Source organism: Aspergillus versicolor (genome assembly GCF_001890125.1).
Source record: "Aspergillus versicolor CBS 583.65 unplaced genomic scaffold ASPVEscaffold_6, whole genome shotgun sequence".
NCBI lineage: Eukaryota > Fungi > Ascomycota > Eurotiomycetes > Eurotiales > Aspergillaceae > Aspergillus > Aspergillus versicolor.
In genome coordinates this window covers 74,257-89,996 of record NW_024467529.1, presented here as the reverse complement: position 1 = coordinate 89,996, position 15,740 = coordinate 74,257, and the positions used below count along the sequence as shown (strand labels likewise).

Below are 15,740 nucleotides of genomic sequence, written 5' to 3'. Positions count from 1 at the left end.
GGGCCGGTCCACTTGGCCTGGAGCGTTCTCAAGTAATTAAAAACAGTTGCGCTCTACCAACGTTGTCAGGCCAGTGCAAGTAGTGGTAGTAGTAGCGTCCATGGACGGGAGTATAGGTAAATAGGGAGAGGGATCGACGCACCACCATGACACTCTCTGCAACAGCCGATACATCAGTCGGTGCCAGCTGACTCTTAATGGTGGTTTTGTAGCCTTGGGTGATTTTCTGCTTCCGCCCGTTTGGTGTGTCGTGGTACAAAACCAGTAGATCGAGATTGGAGGCGCTTCCTAGCACGTCCGCGGTATGCATGACCCAGTTCTTCTTTGGTCCTTTCGTAGCACGAGACCACTGGATTCCCCCAGTAGGGCCTGAAATCCTGTTAGACCATGGCCGGATCCTGCAATGGGTAAGGCATACCTCCAAACGCTTGTAAGCACCAAGCGGCGTCTGCTTTCTTCCAGCCCGCAGGGAATTCGAGTTTGACATTCAGTAGGCTGTAGTTGGGGTTTTTCCCATTACACACCCATTCAAGAAAGCGGCTGATGAGATGCACTTCGAAGATGTGCTCTGATCGGAAGTCATTTGCCGGGAGATCAGAGAGGCCGGCGATCAAGTATTTACCAGTTGGGCCTTTGACGGCGTTTTGCTTTACGGTTTTTGCAGAACATCGCGTTCGGTCGGTCGGGTCGTTAGAGTTGGATAGCATCCATTCAGGCAGATACCACTGGATTGATGTTAGTATCAGGATGAACGTGAATTCTCGCTGGGGTGAATCAAACCTTTGCAATATTAGGCCCACCATTGTCCGCATTGCACGAGGGATACCGAAGATATGTAAATTCTTTGTTTCCGTTAAAAAAGCTCAGTTTCATCTCCTTAGCCGTGTTTTCAGATGCACGATCGAATACAGTCCGGTCGGAACATGGTGCATTATCTCCAGGTGGATATAATGGACATGAGCCGCCGTCGTCCTGGCGCCTGGACAGGGAAATGCTCTTCTCGGTCCGGCTGTCATCTGTCCCATACATCGAGCACATCTCACACTTGGAAGATCCACTATCATCACCCGGGCATTTCAGGAAACTGTCGGGGATTGTGACCAGGGGGCCCAAGGTAAGCGTATCCCGCTTTCCATGAATATTGTGGATTGCCGGAAATGCGGCCTCTGGCGACAGACCGTCCGTTTGTGTACTGTTACTGGTATCGTCACCTATCCACCTTCTGATCATCTTGGTATCACCACTAGGACAAGTTGGAGGGGTGATTTGCTTGCGTGGGACAGAGGCGAGCGTAACGCGGTGACTACCACCCCATCCAAACAGGTCGGGGGCTTCCAGCTGGGCATAGATATTGGACCCAGCATCGATTCCATAGCGGAAGGGACAGCTATTGTCGCCATTGAGGGACCACTCTGCCTCTGCGTGGCCGATAACGTAGCCGTCCAGCACGAGATCTACTGTACACCGATCCACCTTCCACCGGTCGTCGAATACAATGCCAAAGGTGACAGTGGGCTTGAGGTGAATGGCGATCTCGCCATTAGCACTCACAGAGGCGTCAAACGTGGGCTTACCAACGGTCTTGGCCTCGCGGTCAGGCTGATCCAGGGCTTGCGGCGGATGGTCGTCGTTCTGCGGATAGGTCTGTTGGATCTCCCACGAGGCCAGAGTCACTGCCGCTTCGAGATGGCCTGCGACGACAAGGGAGGCATCGGCTGAGGCATACACGGCGAGGTTAGGGCCGATGGTAACAACTCCAGGCACGCGGAACGTTGCCCCTGGAAAGTCGTCCAGCCCGAGCAGCTTTATATCGCCCGTGGAATAAGTCAGCGAGGCCACGGCGTCCAGTTCAAATTTGGCGTTGACCTCGCCGGCGTTTCTAAAATAGAGGTAGGACCTGCTCAGGTCCATTCCCTCGTGCAGCGAAGTCAGGATTGTCAAACCAAAAGATGTTTCGACGTCGATTTCCGCGGTGATGGTGGATTTGATATTCGCCTGCGCCTGCGCGGGACCGACTGGACATGGGCCAAATTGCTGGTCTATCAGGAGGAGCTCGACCTTCTCGTTGACGTGGTGATTGAGCTCCTTGGTTACCTCTGCTTCGCCGACAAATATAAGTTCGGCCAGCCAGTTGAGCACGTCCTCGCCAAACCACCGCTTGTGAATCTCCTCGCGGTGCATCCCACCGTGATGGTAGGCGTCGCGCCACTCGTCCTCCATCCAGCGCTTGCGGTTCTGGTGATATCCGCTTCCATCACGCTTGGTCTTTCTGGTGTGTCTTTCTGCCTCTGTCCCTCCAGGCCGGTCGACCACAGAGTCCCAGTAGCCAGGCTGGTTGCTGAAATCGATCCGCATCTGTGCATCGCCGAAATCCCGAGGCACGCGTTGGAAGTTATAGTCGAAAGTCAGATCATAGACAGATCTACCTTCCAGACCACGTTTGCTAAGATGGCCAGGGAGACTCTGGTTCTTGGACTGCGCGAATGATTTGGCCACGGCATATCGACCGGGACCACAACGGTCAGGCAGCTGGAGAATGGTCCCAGGGACGCCGTATCCTCGATGGATGTGGTCACACTTGCTTGATTCACTGGAGTCAGTGCAGACCATGCGGATAGTATGGGCTTCCTCGCTGTCGGTGTCGGGGCAGTCCATTAACTCCCAGGGGGAGCCGTCCCGTTTGTCTAAACTGACATGAACTTCCTCAGGCGCAGTTATGACGACGAAACCGAAGGAGGCATCCTGCCACTGTTAGCTATGTCACAAGGGAATGGCTCGTCTACATACATCGGGCTCATCCTCGTTCCCAGACTGAGTTTCCCCAGTTCCCCAAGTGTCATCCACTTGGAGATTAAAGTCAGGGTCATCTGCGTCTGGCGGATTGTCGAAGAGATACTCCAGTGGGACAGGAAGAAACGGTGACTCGCCGCTGGCTGGTGTGCAGCAGAATGCCCTCTGTCGACCCCTAGAAGCGATTGTTAGCAGCTAGCAATATCCTTTTTCTGTAGTATTCAACGTACGTTATACCGCAGCTTTCGCCCTCGCCATACTTGCTTAGAGTGAGCTCTACTTCGTGGCCCGTTGCGCAGTGATTGTCGTCGCAGCTATGGATCCCTCGACCACCTCGCCCCTGATGCATCGTCAGTGAAGCTCGTTGTAGGTCTCAATAAATAGCGACCTACCGCCCAGTAGCAGTCTTTCCAGTTTTCGATTTCCTCCTTAGAGCAGCAGTAGCGATGAGAAACATCCATATCAATAGTGTCCAACAGGTCACCCAGTGCTTGCCCAACCAGGCCACCAAAGTCCAAGGCATCAGAAATATCGCCTAGAAAGCTACCTTCAAATGTGAGCATCTCTTGGTCCGCGGAGCATTCCGTCTTCCAGCCGCAGTTAATACCACCGCCGGCGGCAACCTCTGGGATAGGACAGCAGTAGAATTGACGTCCTAAGATTGTCAGCTACATCACGCATCGAAGGGGCGGCTTCTTCCTACCATCTGCGCAGTGGCCGTTACCTCCATTGACAGCCGACGACAGGGCAACCTCACCACCATGGCACTGACCGTTGCACAGGCTTCCCCCATTGTCGCCTCCACGCCAGTGACAGGTGCTGGGATCGGGGGCTGACGAGAGCGGGCAGCAGATGCGCCACTCGCTGTCGCTACCATCGGGACAAGAGAGACTTTCCATTTCAATGAACCCAGGACTACAGTGCTTGCCACAGTCCGTTGTCTGACAGTCACCGGGGTGCTGACTCTCCCAGTAGCTGACATCGTCTTTCAGACTGTCGGTCATCACCAAGTCCTGCGGGTAGAGGACGCCTCGAAGGGCATCGCGATTGCGGTCGTCCTGGTCGATGGCCCAGAGCAACAGTCCTCCCAGTCCCTTCTCGTTGAAGAATTTAATCTTTTGTTGGAAGGTTTGCTGATCATCGTAAGAGATCCACTGGTTCTCGTCCCAAACGATGTACTTGATGGCATTTTTCTTGTCATAGACGGGGTCAATCTCGTTCTCAGCAATAATGTCAATGATCTCGCTGTACGCCAGGATACCCTCAGTGTCGGTGCAGGCACCCTTTCTGCCGCCGTGTTTGAACTCACAGCCCGGTTTGCGACAGTCCTTGTCCTTGAGCTCAAAGGTACGGGCGTAAAAGGCAAGGCCCATGTTCACCTTTCGCGCGGGGACGTCGTTCCGCCATAGAAGATCCAACGCTAGGTTGATTTCTGTGAGGTTGGTATGTCCCAGAACCTGGTTGCCAATGGGATTGTTAGAGTCCCAGACGCCATGGAGATCGTAACTCATCAGATTGATGTAGTTCACAGCCTCGACCATGTCATGGATCTCAAACCAGCGGAGATACCAGTAAGAGGTGGGCGCCGTAAAGGAGAGCTCGTAATCCAAGCGCTCATCTTCAAAGGCCTTGCGGATGTCCTGCATCAGCTTCACGTAGTTCTTGCCATCGTCTGCCCCATCCCAGTCCTCAGGCTGGCGGTCGGGTGCACCAGGGTATTCCCAATCCAGATCGACGGCGTTGAACCCGTAGTGGCGCATGAATGAAAGGAGGTTTTTGATAAACTTGGAACGCTTCTCGGATGTAGAACTCAGGTCGGCAAAGACAATTTGGGTGTCGGTATGGTTATCATTGAAAGTCCATCCACCAAGCGACACTCCTAGCACCACGTTCGGGTTGCGCTCCTTGAGGGCAGTGAAGTCCGTCAGGGTCTTTTCTGGGATATCGGGCATTGGGCCAATCTCGTAGTCATCGGGGGAGATGTACGCGAATGCATCTACGAGCATCATGGTTAGTATGCGAAGGCAAAAGGAGAATGAAAAGTAAACGTACAATTGACATGAGTCAGACTCTCAACAGGAATCTGCTTGATCCTCATCCCCTGGCAGGAGGTGTCATGTTTGAAAGCCTCGTAGTATCCGATGATGCGTTCCTGTACATTGCCAGCAGAAGCGCCAGAGCCAGGCTGCTTGCATCCACTCTGGCATCCTGCACCACAAAACTCTTCGGTTGTCCCGCAAAAGCCAAACTCGCTGCAACAGACGTTAAGAGGGCATTTGCTTCCGGGCTTCTTTGCGTCCTTGCCGCACTCAGCATGTGCGTCGCAGTTGCTCCAGCAGGCGTCGTTGGGAGACTCCCCAGATGTGCCGCAGTATTTTGCCCCAAAGCCACAGTAGCCAGACTTGCCACAGCATGCGCCGTTTGCACACGGCTTGTCCTCTCCACAGCTGTACTCGTCTCGGAAGAGTAGGCTCAATGGGTTCAACGAGATGTCCAAGGCGTCATCAGAGTCATATTGTGGATGAGCTAAGGATGTAGAAAGAATGCATAAAAGAAAGACAAGGACCGACAGGTGTCCCGCCATGGTGAAATGGAAATAGATATCCAACGACGACAAGAAGGTCGTTTAATTGCAATATCCGGCAAATGGGCATGGGGTGTTAAATAGACATATAGCTGGCAATAGAGCGAGCAACCGTCACAATACAAGCGAGGTACATCCGAGACCCCATTTCCGATCGAATAATCACGCCAGACCCTATACCCACCAGGCTTACCCACCCTTGCCGCCGCAGCCAGGTACCAGGAGGCTGTAATGGCCCGTGATGCACGAGCGGGCTGCGAACAGGGCCAATCAGAAGGCGGGTTTGGCTCGTGTCGATGGCCGAAAAGATATTTCCTCCACCGCGTCAATGGCCTGTGTCGGAAACGTGTGTTTCAATCTCTCCTGCCTGCGAGGTTTCCCGTGTCTGCCTTGTGATCGAGCCGAGTTGAGTGCATCCCCGATGTACAGTGACTGCGGCAACTGCACGAACCGCCGATCTCAATCGGTCTGGCGAGATATGAATGGGCCTTGTGAGGGTCTATGGGGCTCATGGGGCCGAAACGAACTGCGGCTGCACGGGGGCCTATGCAGGGCGCTGGCCGGCGCTTCAATGGCCCAAGACATTGGCTGCTGCTCGTGCAGATCCGATAATCGTGTGAGACTTCCTGAAACGCCCTACGCGAGCAGCGCCGCATATTCCAAAGCAGGTCCCAGGCAGGTACTCGTCCTTTCTGTTGTCAGACAAGGCCCAGTTGCGGTATATAATTGTTTGCGGTCTTTCGCACCTCTCCGACCCAGGCCCATGCTGCACGGAGTAAATAATGACCTTTATCACCAAGCTCCAATTCCAGGGCCTTCTCCTGTGCCTTGTCACTCTCAGCCGGGGTTGGCAACTCTTCCCCGACTCGGAGATCGGCGACTACAGTGAGAAGTGCGCAGACGCTCTTGCAACCAACATTACATCCTGCATTCCGGCGGTGGGCGGCATCAGCACTGAGATTTTCTACTCTCAGCACGCCCTCGATGTCATTTGCAAGCCCAAATGCCGCGACGAGTTGATAAATTACGAGAAAGCTGTCACAGATCACTGCCATGGAGTCTCTTTGACCAACGAATGGGGCTCTGCGAATCCCATATCCGCTGCAGCAAGCATTCTGGTTTTCAACTTCGACCAAGTTTGTCTGAAGAATGAAGGGCAATATTGCAATCCTGTGCTGGGAAATCTGACCCAGAACGGAGGAAACGAGTGCAACAAATGCCTGCTGCTGCAATTGCGAGGCCAGGCCCAGTTTCCGTATGGAAGCGGCCCTAGTGTCTATTCGAGCGTCTATCCCAGCTTTACTTCCTCTTGCAAATTCACAGGCCATCCGGCCACAGTATCACCTCACCCTTCATCCTCTCTGTATGTCTTCCCTATACCTTGTATTGCTGCACCAACTAACACCGAATGGCAGATCCTCTACACCGGTATCGTCCCCCTCCGTGTCTCCCACAGCGAGTGGGTGCAGTGGCACAAAGTACACAATTAAAGAAGGAGATACCTGTCAATCCGTCTCCAAGTCCCAGAGTATCGCGACCTTCCAACTGTTGCTTGATAACAACCTTCGGGCGTATTGCGCAAACTTTCCCAAAGAAGGCGATCTGTGCATTAAGAACAAGTGTTCAACGTACACCGTGCAGAAGGGCGACACCTGCAAGAGCGTCGCGAAGGCACATAACATCTCGACAGTGCAGTTGCGGTCTTATAACCCTTGGATTGACGGGGGTTGCTACAACTTCAACCGAACAATCGGAACCGAGATATGCATGGACGAACCAGGGCACAAATACCATCCACCATCCAGCGTTGTTGGGTCTACCGCGGTGCCCTCTACAGCTAGTACTGCAGTGCCTACACCGACCAACGTCGCGGATAACAGTACACGGACCTGTGGTAAATACTATGAAATTAAGAAGGGCGACAACTGCGATACCATCGTCCAGGAGTTTTCTATCAGCCGAGAGGACTTTCTGATTCTCAATCCGGGCCTGGATGCCAAGTATGTCCTGTTGTAATGTAACCGTTCAAGAAACTGGCTAACTCGTTGCTTCTCAGCTGCACTAACCTCCTACTGGGTGTCAGCTATTGCGTCCTGCCCGTTGGAGACATGGAGAACTACCCTGGTGCTCCTGGCTACATGCCTTCAATCTCTAAAATCCCATGGGACAGTCTCCCAGACGCAACCTACACGCCCATGCTGAACCCCGACAAATTGCCACTCGCCCCGCGTACCGTTAAGGACTGCGCAACAATCTTCGATGGCAGAGATTTGCAATTCAACTTCCCGGGTGTCAGCGGCTGCCAAGTCGTCCACGCCTTTTGGGGAGTCTCTGTGCCTGATCTTATGCAGTGGAACCCGTCACTTAAAGGGACGAGCAGCAACTCTACCGACTGCAACTTCAGCAAGGAGTACCGCTATTGTATAGACAAGGGAACGGGGGCCGAGACATCGAGCCTGCCTACATCTTTGTCAAGTAGATTGGCTGTATGACGGTTGTTTTGGAGTGTGTTGTCTCGTAGCAACCAAGCAAGTACATTTAGTCTGACAATGAAGACGAGAATGGGGTCAAATAAATATTCAAATCCACGGCAGTGCTTTGATGAACATAGACAAATTAAGTATAATGACAGCAGAAGATAGTTTCCACATCCGTAGGTATAAGCCCAAATCAAAAATAAAAACGACAATGAAGAGAATAACAAAGTGTAAATGAATCCATCCACTGACTATATAACCAGTGCTTTACGCCTTCCCTTGGAACTGCTCATAGCTGACCGAAATCTCATCTGTCCTCTCGATACCAGCAGCACCGCTAAGGATATCCTCCTTGCTTCCATTCTTGGTCCCTGGAGTGATCAGGGTCTTTGGGTAGACGGTTTCGGTTGCTGTGAGAGAGGTGTCTATTCCTGATTTTGAAAATCTCCCATAGCTGCCGCCTTTGCGATACATGGGGAGTTTGTAGCTCGAGTCTCCAGTGGAGCTTCCCTTGCCATCCTTGCCGTACCGGAGGCGTGTGTATAGAGGTCGCAAGACAGGGATCGATGAGCACATTATTGTAGCGCAGCTTTCGGTAGCGGACCAGATGAGCATTGGAACAGTATCATCTGTGATGGTCAGCTTTGTCGAGGTGAGGGAGTGGAAAGGAAGCCTACAAATATACTCAGAGGCGTTCAGACCCGAGAGGGCCACAGTGCGGACAATACCGCAAGCACCGGCACTGAAAGAGCATGTCAATGGCTGTAATTTTAAAGAGAGGGAGGTGCATACAATATTCCAAGACTGAGACCGCAGGCCACGGTGATCTTCTCCTTCTGCTTCATGTTGAGGTCCCAGACAACGAACCACGGGAGGATTGCGAATGAGAAGTCCATGACAACGAACCATGCTGAGGGGGTCAGTAAATAACCAGTGCTGATGAATGAGGCTGACCAACTCACATCCGACAGTGTATCCAACATTGGAGAAGTTGATCCAACAATGCCCCTTGACGGTTGGGTTCCAGCTCTTCTCGACCGGCGAGCACTGCACGACGACCGTAATGCTGGCGAACAAAGTGATGACGACGGTGATAAAAAGGCAGACGTGGATGAAGGCGATTTGCACCTTGTTGCGTATGATCCGCAGCAAGAATGTTCCAACAGCCAGTTTGCCCACCCCGATGACCATAATCCCAGCGACCTGGCTGAATAATTCATACTTGACGGCCTCGAAGTATACAGTCATATCGCCGACATCAGCCGCCAGTCTTCCCAGGCCGTAGTGGCTGGCAATGCTGACGAAGATGGTGTACAGGATATGAAGGACCTAGGGCACGTCAGCTTCCACACTTGTAACCAAAATCCTATGTCTCAGCTCACCAGTGCCAGACAACATAGATAGTCATCAACACCCACAGCATTTAATATGTGCTGTCGTGTATACAGTCTGAGTGCCACAAAGATAGCAATGATAATGGTCTCTGCCCAATGGACCCCATTGGTCATCGGGCCCAGGCCGCCGTAGTAGCCCATGGCGAGAGCAGCGAGACCTGCAAAGCTGCAAAAAGACAAGAGGTAAATCTGTAGTAATTTGCAGGATGACCGCAGGCGTGGCGGCAATTGTCAAAGGAAGACGGCCTTCACTTATATCAGGTGCATTGGCCTGGAAGGGGATTCGACTTCTTAATTGAAAAGGAGACAACCAGTCCCCCGGTACAGGAGTGCCTCTCTGACACTTGACTGTCCAAGCAGCCCACTCCGATCCTTGCTGCTGGAATAGATCAATCAACAAGAAGATAACCGGATCAGCACCACTGGCCAAAGGAATAACGTTCGACTCCACTGCAGCACCGGTCCGGCCGTCCGCGAGGCGCCCCGAGCGGAACTAAATCCCGCCAAAAGTGACAGGTGGATCCCTGTGCAGGCCTGTCAAATGTGCTGCCATGAAGGAGTCCGTGTTTAACTTTGTGGCTGTGAGAACGGTCCAGTTGCAGCAGTTTTCTGCCCGGAATTTAGTCCCTGGTCTCGTCCAGCAGTCGACACATCGCCCGCAGAGACGGCACAGATGCCACCATCGGTTAGTGGCTCGTGTGTAAAGTTTCCTTCGTCTCGGTAAGGGACTTGGACGCCACTGCGCAGGAGATTCCCCTTTCCCAGTTAATAAGTGGGTTGTTCACAGGCTGAAGTGCTCCAACCGGCGTTGTTAGTCAAGTCCAATGCAGGCATAAATATGACACCCCGCAGCTCAAGAAAAGCTTCTCAGTCAAAACATACACCCCAAGAGTACCCAAAAAACGAACTGCAAGAGCACCATGTCAACTGCAACCCAGGATATCCCTGTCGGTCAGCGAACCGAACCCTACAAGGGCGCAGTGTCCACCCTGATCGAGGAAATTGCTGCATCTCCTGATGGTCAAACTCACACTCAGGGAATAATTTCTGCCCTTGATGCAGTCGAGCCCCAGACTTTCGGCGACAATGAAGTCGAACGTCTGCAGGTTCGCGCGGCTGCACGTCGCCTGCTGGCGAGAGTGGAGACTCCGTACGAGCGCGCATGGGGGTTCTGTTTCGAACACCCTGTGGTGTTCGCGGCGCTGCAGACCTGTATTGATCTGGGGCTTTGGAAGTCTTGGACTGCTGCAGGAGGGGGCGAGAAGTCTATCGACGAACTGGTTCAGCTTACTTCCCCCACCATTGAAACAAATCTACTGCGTAAGTGACTCCCACGGTAGTAAGATCCAACACCACTTATAAATGTTGAACAGGCCGATTCTTCCGCTTGCTGGCGGCTTTCTACGTCGTCGAAGAAACTGCAGAGGACAAGTTTAAGCCGACTCCCTTCTCGTACGCCATTGGTGATGAGAGCACCAAGGTTCGCGCCTCGCTTCAAGCAGCGTAAGACAAACACCCCCGGTCCAGATCCTGTACTGACCATGCCTTGTCAATAGGTCGTACCAATACCTTGCAGCTGGCCACAATCTGCCAGGCTACTTAGCAAAGACCTCTTACAAAGAGCCGACGGACTTCATGTCGAATAACTACACCGACACTGACCCGGATAACCTCAATTTCTTCGGTCGTCTACAGCAGAGTCCCACCCACTATGAATCGTTCACAGGGCACATGGAGGCCTGGACCGCATGGAAGACGCCGTGGACCAAGGTATATGATACTTCCAGACTGCTGGATGGGGCCAATCTGGATAACGGATCTGCTTTTGTTGTTGACGTCGGAGGCAACACCGGGATCGACATTTCCCATGTCCTTGCAAAACACCCTGATCTTCCTGCAGGTTCTCTTGTTCTTCAGGATCTCCCGGAAATCATCGCAAAGGCCCAGGTGGATGACAAGATAACTGCCATGGTTCATGACTTTTGGCTTCCGCAGCCGGTCAAAGGTAAGGTTCACGCTCCAGAATGTATACAAGCATACTGAAATGATTCCAGGGAGCCGGGCCTACTTTATGCATGCGGTCCTCCACGACTGGCCTGATGACAAGGCCAAGCAACTACTTGCCAACACCAGAGATGCCATGGTCAAGGGGTACTCCAAGCTCTTTGTCTACGACATTGTCCTGCCTCCTACGGGTGCGAGTATTAGCCAGACAACAATGGACGTCGAGATGATGTCGTTGTTGTCATCTGGAGAGCGAACGCAGGGGACGTGGCAGAAGTTGTTGACCGAAGCCGGCTTTAAGATTGTCAAGTTCTGGCCCGACCCTCAGCAATATGAAATGATCATTGAGGCGGAGGTTGCATAAGCATACTGTATATAAACGATCCTGATGTTCATAATAATCACAAGTGGGCGGCAGGTATGTCTTGGGCTGTTTAGTATAATCGTACAGTATATCATATATTCAGGTACAGGTTCTATAATCCTTAACCAGAACAAGATACTCCCACACCCCGTCCTCGGTCCAGTTCAGCCCCTGCAAGGCCAAGTACAAGGGGAGAAAGGCGAGCATCATAGTACGACAAAGCCCTTCCAAAACGTCGGTTCTTCATGACAGCAAATGGCAGACTATGTCTTGAAATTCAGAAGTACCATTCTCAGGGGTATAGTTTCGTCATTTCACCCACTTCCCTGTTTTTGATACCCCGGTCAAAACCCCGAAAACTCTTCGAATGTCCTGGAGCGGGGTCGGCCCAGGTGCTCGGAGCCCATTTGTGACGAGCCATAAATCAATACGGGCTTACGATTATGCAAGGGGACTTCTCTTCCGATTCCTTTTTTTGGGTTCGGATGCGTCTTGATCAGCACGGAGGCATCCTTCGCCTGTTAATCACGTCCTTGCAGAGTTTCCTGTTGGGCCTGGTAGTGGCGTCCCATATTGTATATTGTGTCGCAGATCAACACCCGTGCGGCATGACAACCACGTACTTTATGCCCGAAGTTTGCTTCATGTGTACGTATCCGAAGCCAGATTTCTTCAGACAACAATTCCCGCAACCTGAAAATCGGATATCGACAGCCTAGCCTACCCCTTGCATGGCATCTATGAATCGTAGAATATGTTCCAAGATCTGTTCGCGGCGCTGGGTGGCGTCGGAGGGCGCCAGGACGCCGGTCGCCCACAAAACGCCATTGGCATGAGGAGAGATGCTTGACAGCGGATTGAATCGGGTTGTCATTCGATCCATGATATGATTCAAACAATTGACAAACATTCTTTTTCCGAACAATTCTCATACGTGCTTTTGTATACACCTTCGAAAAGCCTGTCGCATTTTGAGCGCCTCCACCACAATAACCAAAGGATAATTATAATCGTCGTACAGTATTTGAAATAGAAACTCTTTGGCAGACATTTTGACGGTATTTGCGAAACAGAAGGAACAGCCAATGTTGGTCGCGGCTTCCTGCATACAGGACACAAATGCATAATGATGTACTCAGGGACAGATATGTTCTGCAGCTAATGCTTGTTACGATTGCCAACTTTTAAACTAGCAAGGATTCAGTTCCTGACAATTTCGTCAAAGAGTGAGCAATTCATCTGGCTCCGTCCCACCCATCTCGTGCATTTTCCGCGCCCACATCCGCCTGCTTGCTTCGCTCAATCGCCGGTGAGGATGGGCGCTGCACCAGTTAACATGTAAGCTCACCGTCTAACTGGAGATAGCAAATACGTACGCTGTTGGGGCAGGGGCCGGGCTGTCGCGGAGTTTCTGGAATGGCTCTCGAGGATCTTCCGGGTTTTCCTGCTCTTTGGTTGCCGAGAACATACTCTGCGCTTTATTCTTCTGGGCGTCTGCGCCGAGCGAGCTTGGGAGAATCCTATCATCTGTTAGGTCTTCTTTTCCCTAGTCATTATGTCGGGTAGGCCTGGTCGTACCCTTCTCCACGCGCGTCGCGGATGGCCTCGACTGTACTGGGTTTACGCTGCGACATGATGATCGGTATTGGCAGTATTCAAATCAATATTAAATATAGGTTGAGGAATCTCGAGATCTGGTGTCGAATGGAGTTTAAGTAACGCAGTGCGGAGTAATGATGTCAAAGGCATCTGACCTGCGGCCCATGGGTGGAAAACCATGGACCAACAGTGCTGCAAATCAAAGGCGACCGTTAATCCGCCCCGGCGTCAGTCATACGACAGCTTGCTGGAGAAGACGGTTCAGTAACGAGAGAGGTGCGATTTGTGTCAGGCACCTTGGTGTCAATCCTGAGGTCGCCACACGGCTACTAACGTCGAAGCATTCGCTCTAGGACTGCTATTTCTAATAGAATAAGGTGGCTGAAAGTCCGTAGGAGCGTTTCGACAATCGTCTCGGTTACTCTACGAGTCCATCCATCTAATATTCTATAATTCAATCCAGTCTTTGCCAATGCTCTGGTATTTTAATGCCTTATGAAAGTGAGATACAGTACTAGGTCAAAAGAATATATGCATATGCCATTCAATTTCTACATCATAAGTGGACGAGCTCGACAGTCTCACATGCTATACCATGATATTCTCGCCAGAGTCATCGGCCTCTGGCTTGATGGTGTGTATTTCAAAGCCACCTTCATCTCGATCTTCGCCCCTCTGCGGCCACATAATCTGGTGAAGATAGACAGCACGAAACATCTTGTAGCACACAAAAAAGTACATCAGCAGCAACGGGAATACCGCTACACACCCGACGATGTTGATGGCCTTGGATGAGAAGGCCTGGCCGATGGCAAATGTAGCCGTGATCAGGGCAGTGTTGGGAAAGATAAACGAGAACCAGGTCATCGAAAAGACCATCTTTCCCGGTCCAAAGGCAGAAAAGTGGGCGGCGCTGGCAATGATGAAGAAGAACATGGCCAAGCTGATTCGTAATTAGTTCTGTGCATCTCCAGGGACAAGATGACTTACCCCCACAGCCACAGGGCAGCAAAGTCAACGACCACCTTCAAAACATCAGCGGCTAGGGCTCCATTTCCCATGAAATCAGCGGGAAAAGATCGTTTCGCATTGGCAGCCATGTTCACGATACCGGCCACGGTGAAGCCACTTGGTCCGACAGAAACAAACATACCCGGTCGGCTGTTCTCCTTTGGTAGTTTCTGCGTCATGAGCCGGTAGATAAAGGCCGAGTACACCATCATTGACACCAGGAACCCGACGCCTTGGATGGTGGTGCCTCCAATGATGATACGCAGTGAGCGTGCCTGGTCTAATTTGGCACTCAGGATGCCAGCATGAGGCCCAATAATCAGCATAGGGTAAGCAGGGAAGATCCAGATGGGGGTCATCTGGGCAATGGTGAAAGTCTGGGTCGACCACCTGCAGAATCAGCACGACAGGATACGATAGAACGGTGACAGGCCTTACAGAAGAAGATATATACCGGCCGACAATATCACGGCCAGGGCAGCATCAAACCAAAACAGGATCCCGACAGCCTCAACCAGCCACGGCCCCGCATTTTGAGGACCATACTGGGAGACGTTGATCAAGATCGTTCCGAAAGAGACCACCGACGCGGGGACGAAGAGAGACTCGGTGGGGTGCAGAAATGAAGCTTTAAAGGTGTAGGGGTAGTTATAGAACCGTGCAATCAGCAGGCCCCAGATGAACAGGTACAGGGCGATATTGATCAGAAAGACCACAATTCCGATTGTATCGAGACCGCGAAACCGGTACGGCACTGGACCGATTAGCCTGAGCAGGGCTTATTCGCAGGAAGTGCATACCCTGGTATAGAACATTAGCCAGCCCTCCGGTGGCCATGGTGCTGGTGAAATAGGCCCACGTAACATGGCGAATCCGCTTCTTCCAGCTCAGGCTTTTGGCGGAATACCCCGTGAGCGTCCTGTGCAGCGAGTTGTGCTCTGAACAATCGCCACAGTCCTTCTGCTCTCTTTCTAGACCTCTGTCTGTCGCTCGCTGCGACAAGTTGTGCAGCTGCTCGACGGCGGAGGACTGGATGCCTTGGCTGCCGCGACTGTCCGACACGCGGAGAACAGGGAAGTTCAGCTGCGCGTCTTCTATCGTGGGCGTGCGGTAGCCATCGTCGCCGGGGCTGCGCATGTGCCTGGGCACATTCGAGCTGGAAGACATGGCGGGTGTCGTCACATTGGATCAGGCTGGAGAAGTCGAGGCAGACAGACAGACGGCACTGGTGGAGGTGTGCCGAGTCCCGGGCGGGAAAACGGAAAACCTGGATGGGCGATCGCTGGTTCCACTGGAGCAAATGTGATTTGTCAATCTGCTGTTCATGCTGTGGATTCCTTCAGCCTGGTGAGCTTGGCGAGTGCGATCGGCTTCTGTCTGGCAGAGTACCAGCCTTTACAATGATGCCCTGATAAAGGCCTTGTGCAAGAACAGCTATACACCCTATTGCTCGGCCCTGGCCACCTACCGAGTCACGATATGTCCTAAATACCTAATGTGAATTGTTCCGATAATAT

At 52.2% G+C, this 15,740-nt stretch overlaps 5 protein-coding genes across 5 annotated transcripts; 2 read left to right on the top strand and 3 right to left on the bottom strand.

Annotated features, from left to right (window-relative positions):
- Positions 1-774: 774 nt before the first annotated feature.
- ASPVEDRAFT_134350 (uncharacterized protein) lies at positions 775-3,794 on the bottom strand (the record flags this gene model as incomplete). The annotated part of the gene is made up of 5 exons (XM_040807117.1): positions 775-2,742; positions 2,788-2,965; positions 3,021-3,130; positions 3,183-3,445; positions 3,494-3,794. 5 exons carry the CDS (start codon positions 3,792-3,794, stop codon positions 775-777), a joined length of 2,820 nt encoding a protein of 939 aa, XP_040668786.1.
- A 2,295-nt stretch (positions 3,795-6,089) lies between these two features.
- On the top strand, positions 6,090-7,992 carry ASPVEDRAFT_712823 (uncharacterized protein). Its single transcript, XM_040816109.1, has 3 exons — positions 6,090-6,737; positions 6,790-7,374; positions 7,431-7,992. Exons 1-3 carry the CDS (start codon positions 6,157-6,159, stop codon positions 7,864-7,866), a joined length of 1,602 nt encoding a protein of 533 aa, XP_040668785.1. The 5' UTR covers positions 6,090-6,156; the 3' UTR covers positions 7,867-7,992.
- ASPVEDRAFT_42558 (uncharacterized protein) lies at positions 7,834-9,517 on the bottom strand. The gene is made up of 5 exons (XM_040812609.1): positions 9,234-9,517; positions 8,814-9,180; positions 8,644-8,761; positions 8,529-8,593; positions 7,834-8,480 (listed from the first exon to the last, which is right to left on the bottom strand). Exons 1-5 carry the CDS (start codon positions 9,384-9,386, stop codon positions 8,119-8,121), a joined length of 1,065 nt encoding a protein of 354 aa, XP_040668784.1. The 5' UTR covers positions 9,387-9,517; the 3' UTR covers positions 7,834-8,118.
- Positions 9,518-10,039: 522 nt separating this feature from the next.
- On the top strand, positions 10,040-11,758 carry ASPVEDRAFT_42557 (uncharacterized protein). The gene is made up of 4 exons (XM_040812608.1): positions 10,040-10,565; positions 10,619-10,748; positions 10,802-11,250; positions 11,300-11,758. Exons 1-4 carry the CDS (start codon positions 10,166-10,168, stop codon positions 11,611-11,613), a joined length of 1,293 nt encoding a protein of 430 aa, XP_040668783.1. The 5' UTR covers positions 10,040-10,165; the 3' UTR covers positions 11,614-11,758.
- A 1,929-nt stretch (positions 11,759-13,687) lies between these two features.
- ASPVEDRAFT_42553 (putative C4-dicarboxylate transporter/malic acid transport protein) lies at positions 13,688-15,437 on the bottom strand. The gene is made up of 4 exons (XM_040812607.1): positions 15,024-15,437; positions 14,662-14,977; positions 14,203-14,613; positions 13,688-14,155 (listed from the first exon to the last, which is right to left on the bottom strand). The coding sequence occupies exons 1-4, from the start codon at positions 15,388-15,390 to the stop codon at positions 13,801-13,803; spliced, it is 1,449 nt and encodes a 482-aa protein (XP_040668782.1). The 5' UTR covers positions 15,391-15,437; the 3' UTR covers positions 13,688-13,800.
- Positions 15,438-15,740: the final 303 nt, after the last annotated feature.

Coding starts and splice junctions, on each gene's coding strand:
- ASPVEDRAFT_712823 (XM_040816109.1), top strand. CDS start 6,157: ATGACCTTTATCACCAAGCTCCAATTCCAGGGCCTTCTCCTGTGCCTT. Junction 6,738..6,789: donor CCTCACCCTTCATCCTCTCT/GTATGTCTTCCC, acceptor ACCGAATGGCAG/ATCCTCTACACCGGTATCGT. Junction 7,375..7,430: donor AATCCGGGCCTGGATGCCAA/GTATGTCCTGTT, acceptor GTTGCTTCTCAG/CTGCACTAACCTCCTACTGG.
- ASPVEDRAFT_42558 (XM_040812609.1), bottom strand. CDS start 9,386: ATGGGCTACTACGGCGGCCTGGGCCCGATGACCAATGGGGTCCATTGG. Junction 9,181..9,233: donor ATCTATGTTGTCTGGCACTG/GTGAGCTGAGAC, acceptor GACGTGCCCTAG/GTCCTTCATATCCTGTACAC. Junction 8,762..8,813: donor TGTTGGATACACTGTCGGAT/GTGAGTTGGTCA, acceptor TGACCCCCTCAG/CATGGTTCGTTGTCATGGAC.
- ASPVEDRAFT_42557 (XM_040812608.1), top strand. CDS start 10,166: ATGTCAACTGCAACCCAGGATATCCCTGTCGGTCAGCGAACCGAACCC. Junction 10,749..10,801: donor CGCGCCTCGCTTCAAGCAGC/GTAAGACAAACA, acceptor CCTTGTCAATAG/GTCGTACCAATACCTTGCAG. Junction 11,251..11,299: donor GCTTCCGCAGCCGGTCAAAG/GTAAGGTTCACG, acceptor AAATGATTCCAG/GGAGCCGGGCCTACTTTATG.
- ASPVEDRAFT_42553 (XM_040812607.1), bottom strand. CDS start 15,390: ATGTCTTCCAGCTCGAATGTGCCCAGGCACATGCGCAGCCCCGGCGAC. Junction 14,978..15,023: donor GGCTAATGTTCTATACCAGG/GTATGCACTTCC, acceptor TAATCGGTCCAG/TGCCGTACCGGTTTCGCGGT. Junction 14,156..14,202: donor GCTGCCCTGTGGCTGTGGGG/GTAAGTCATCTT, acceptor ATTACGAATCAG/CTTGGCCATGTTCTTCTTCA.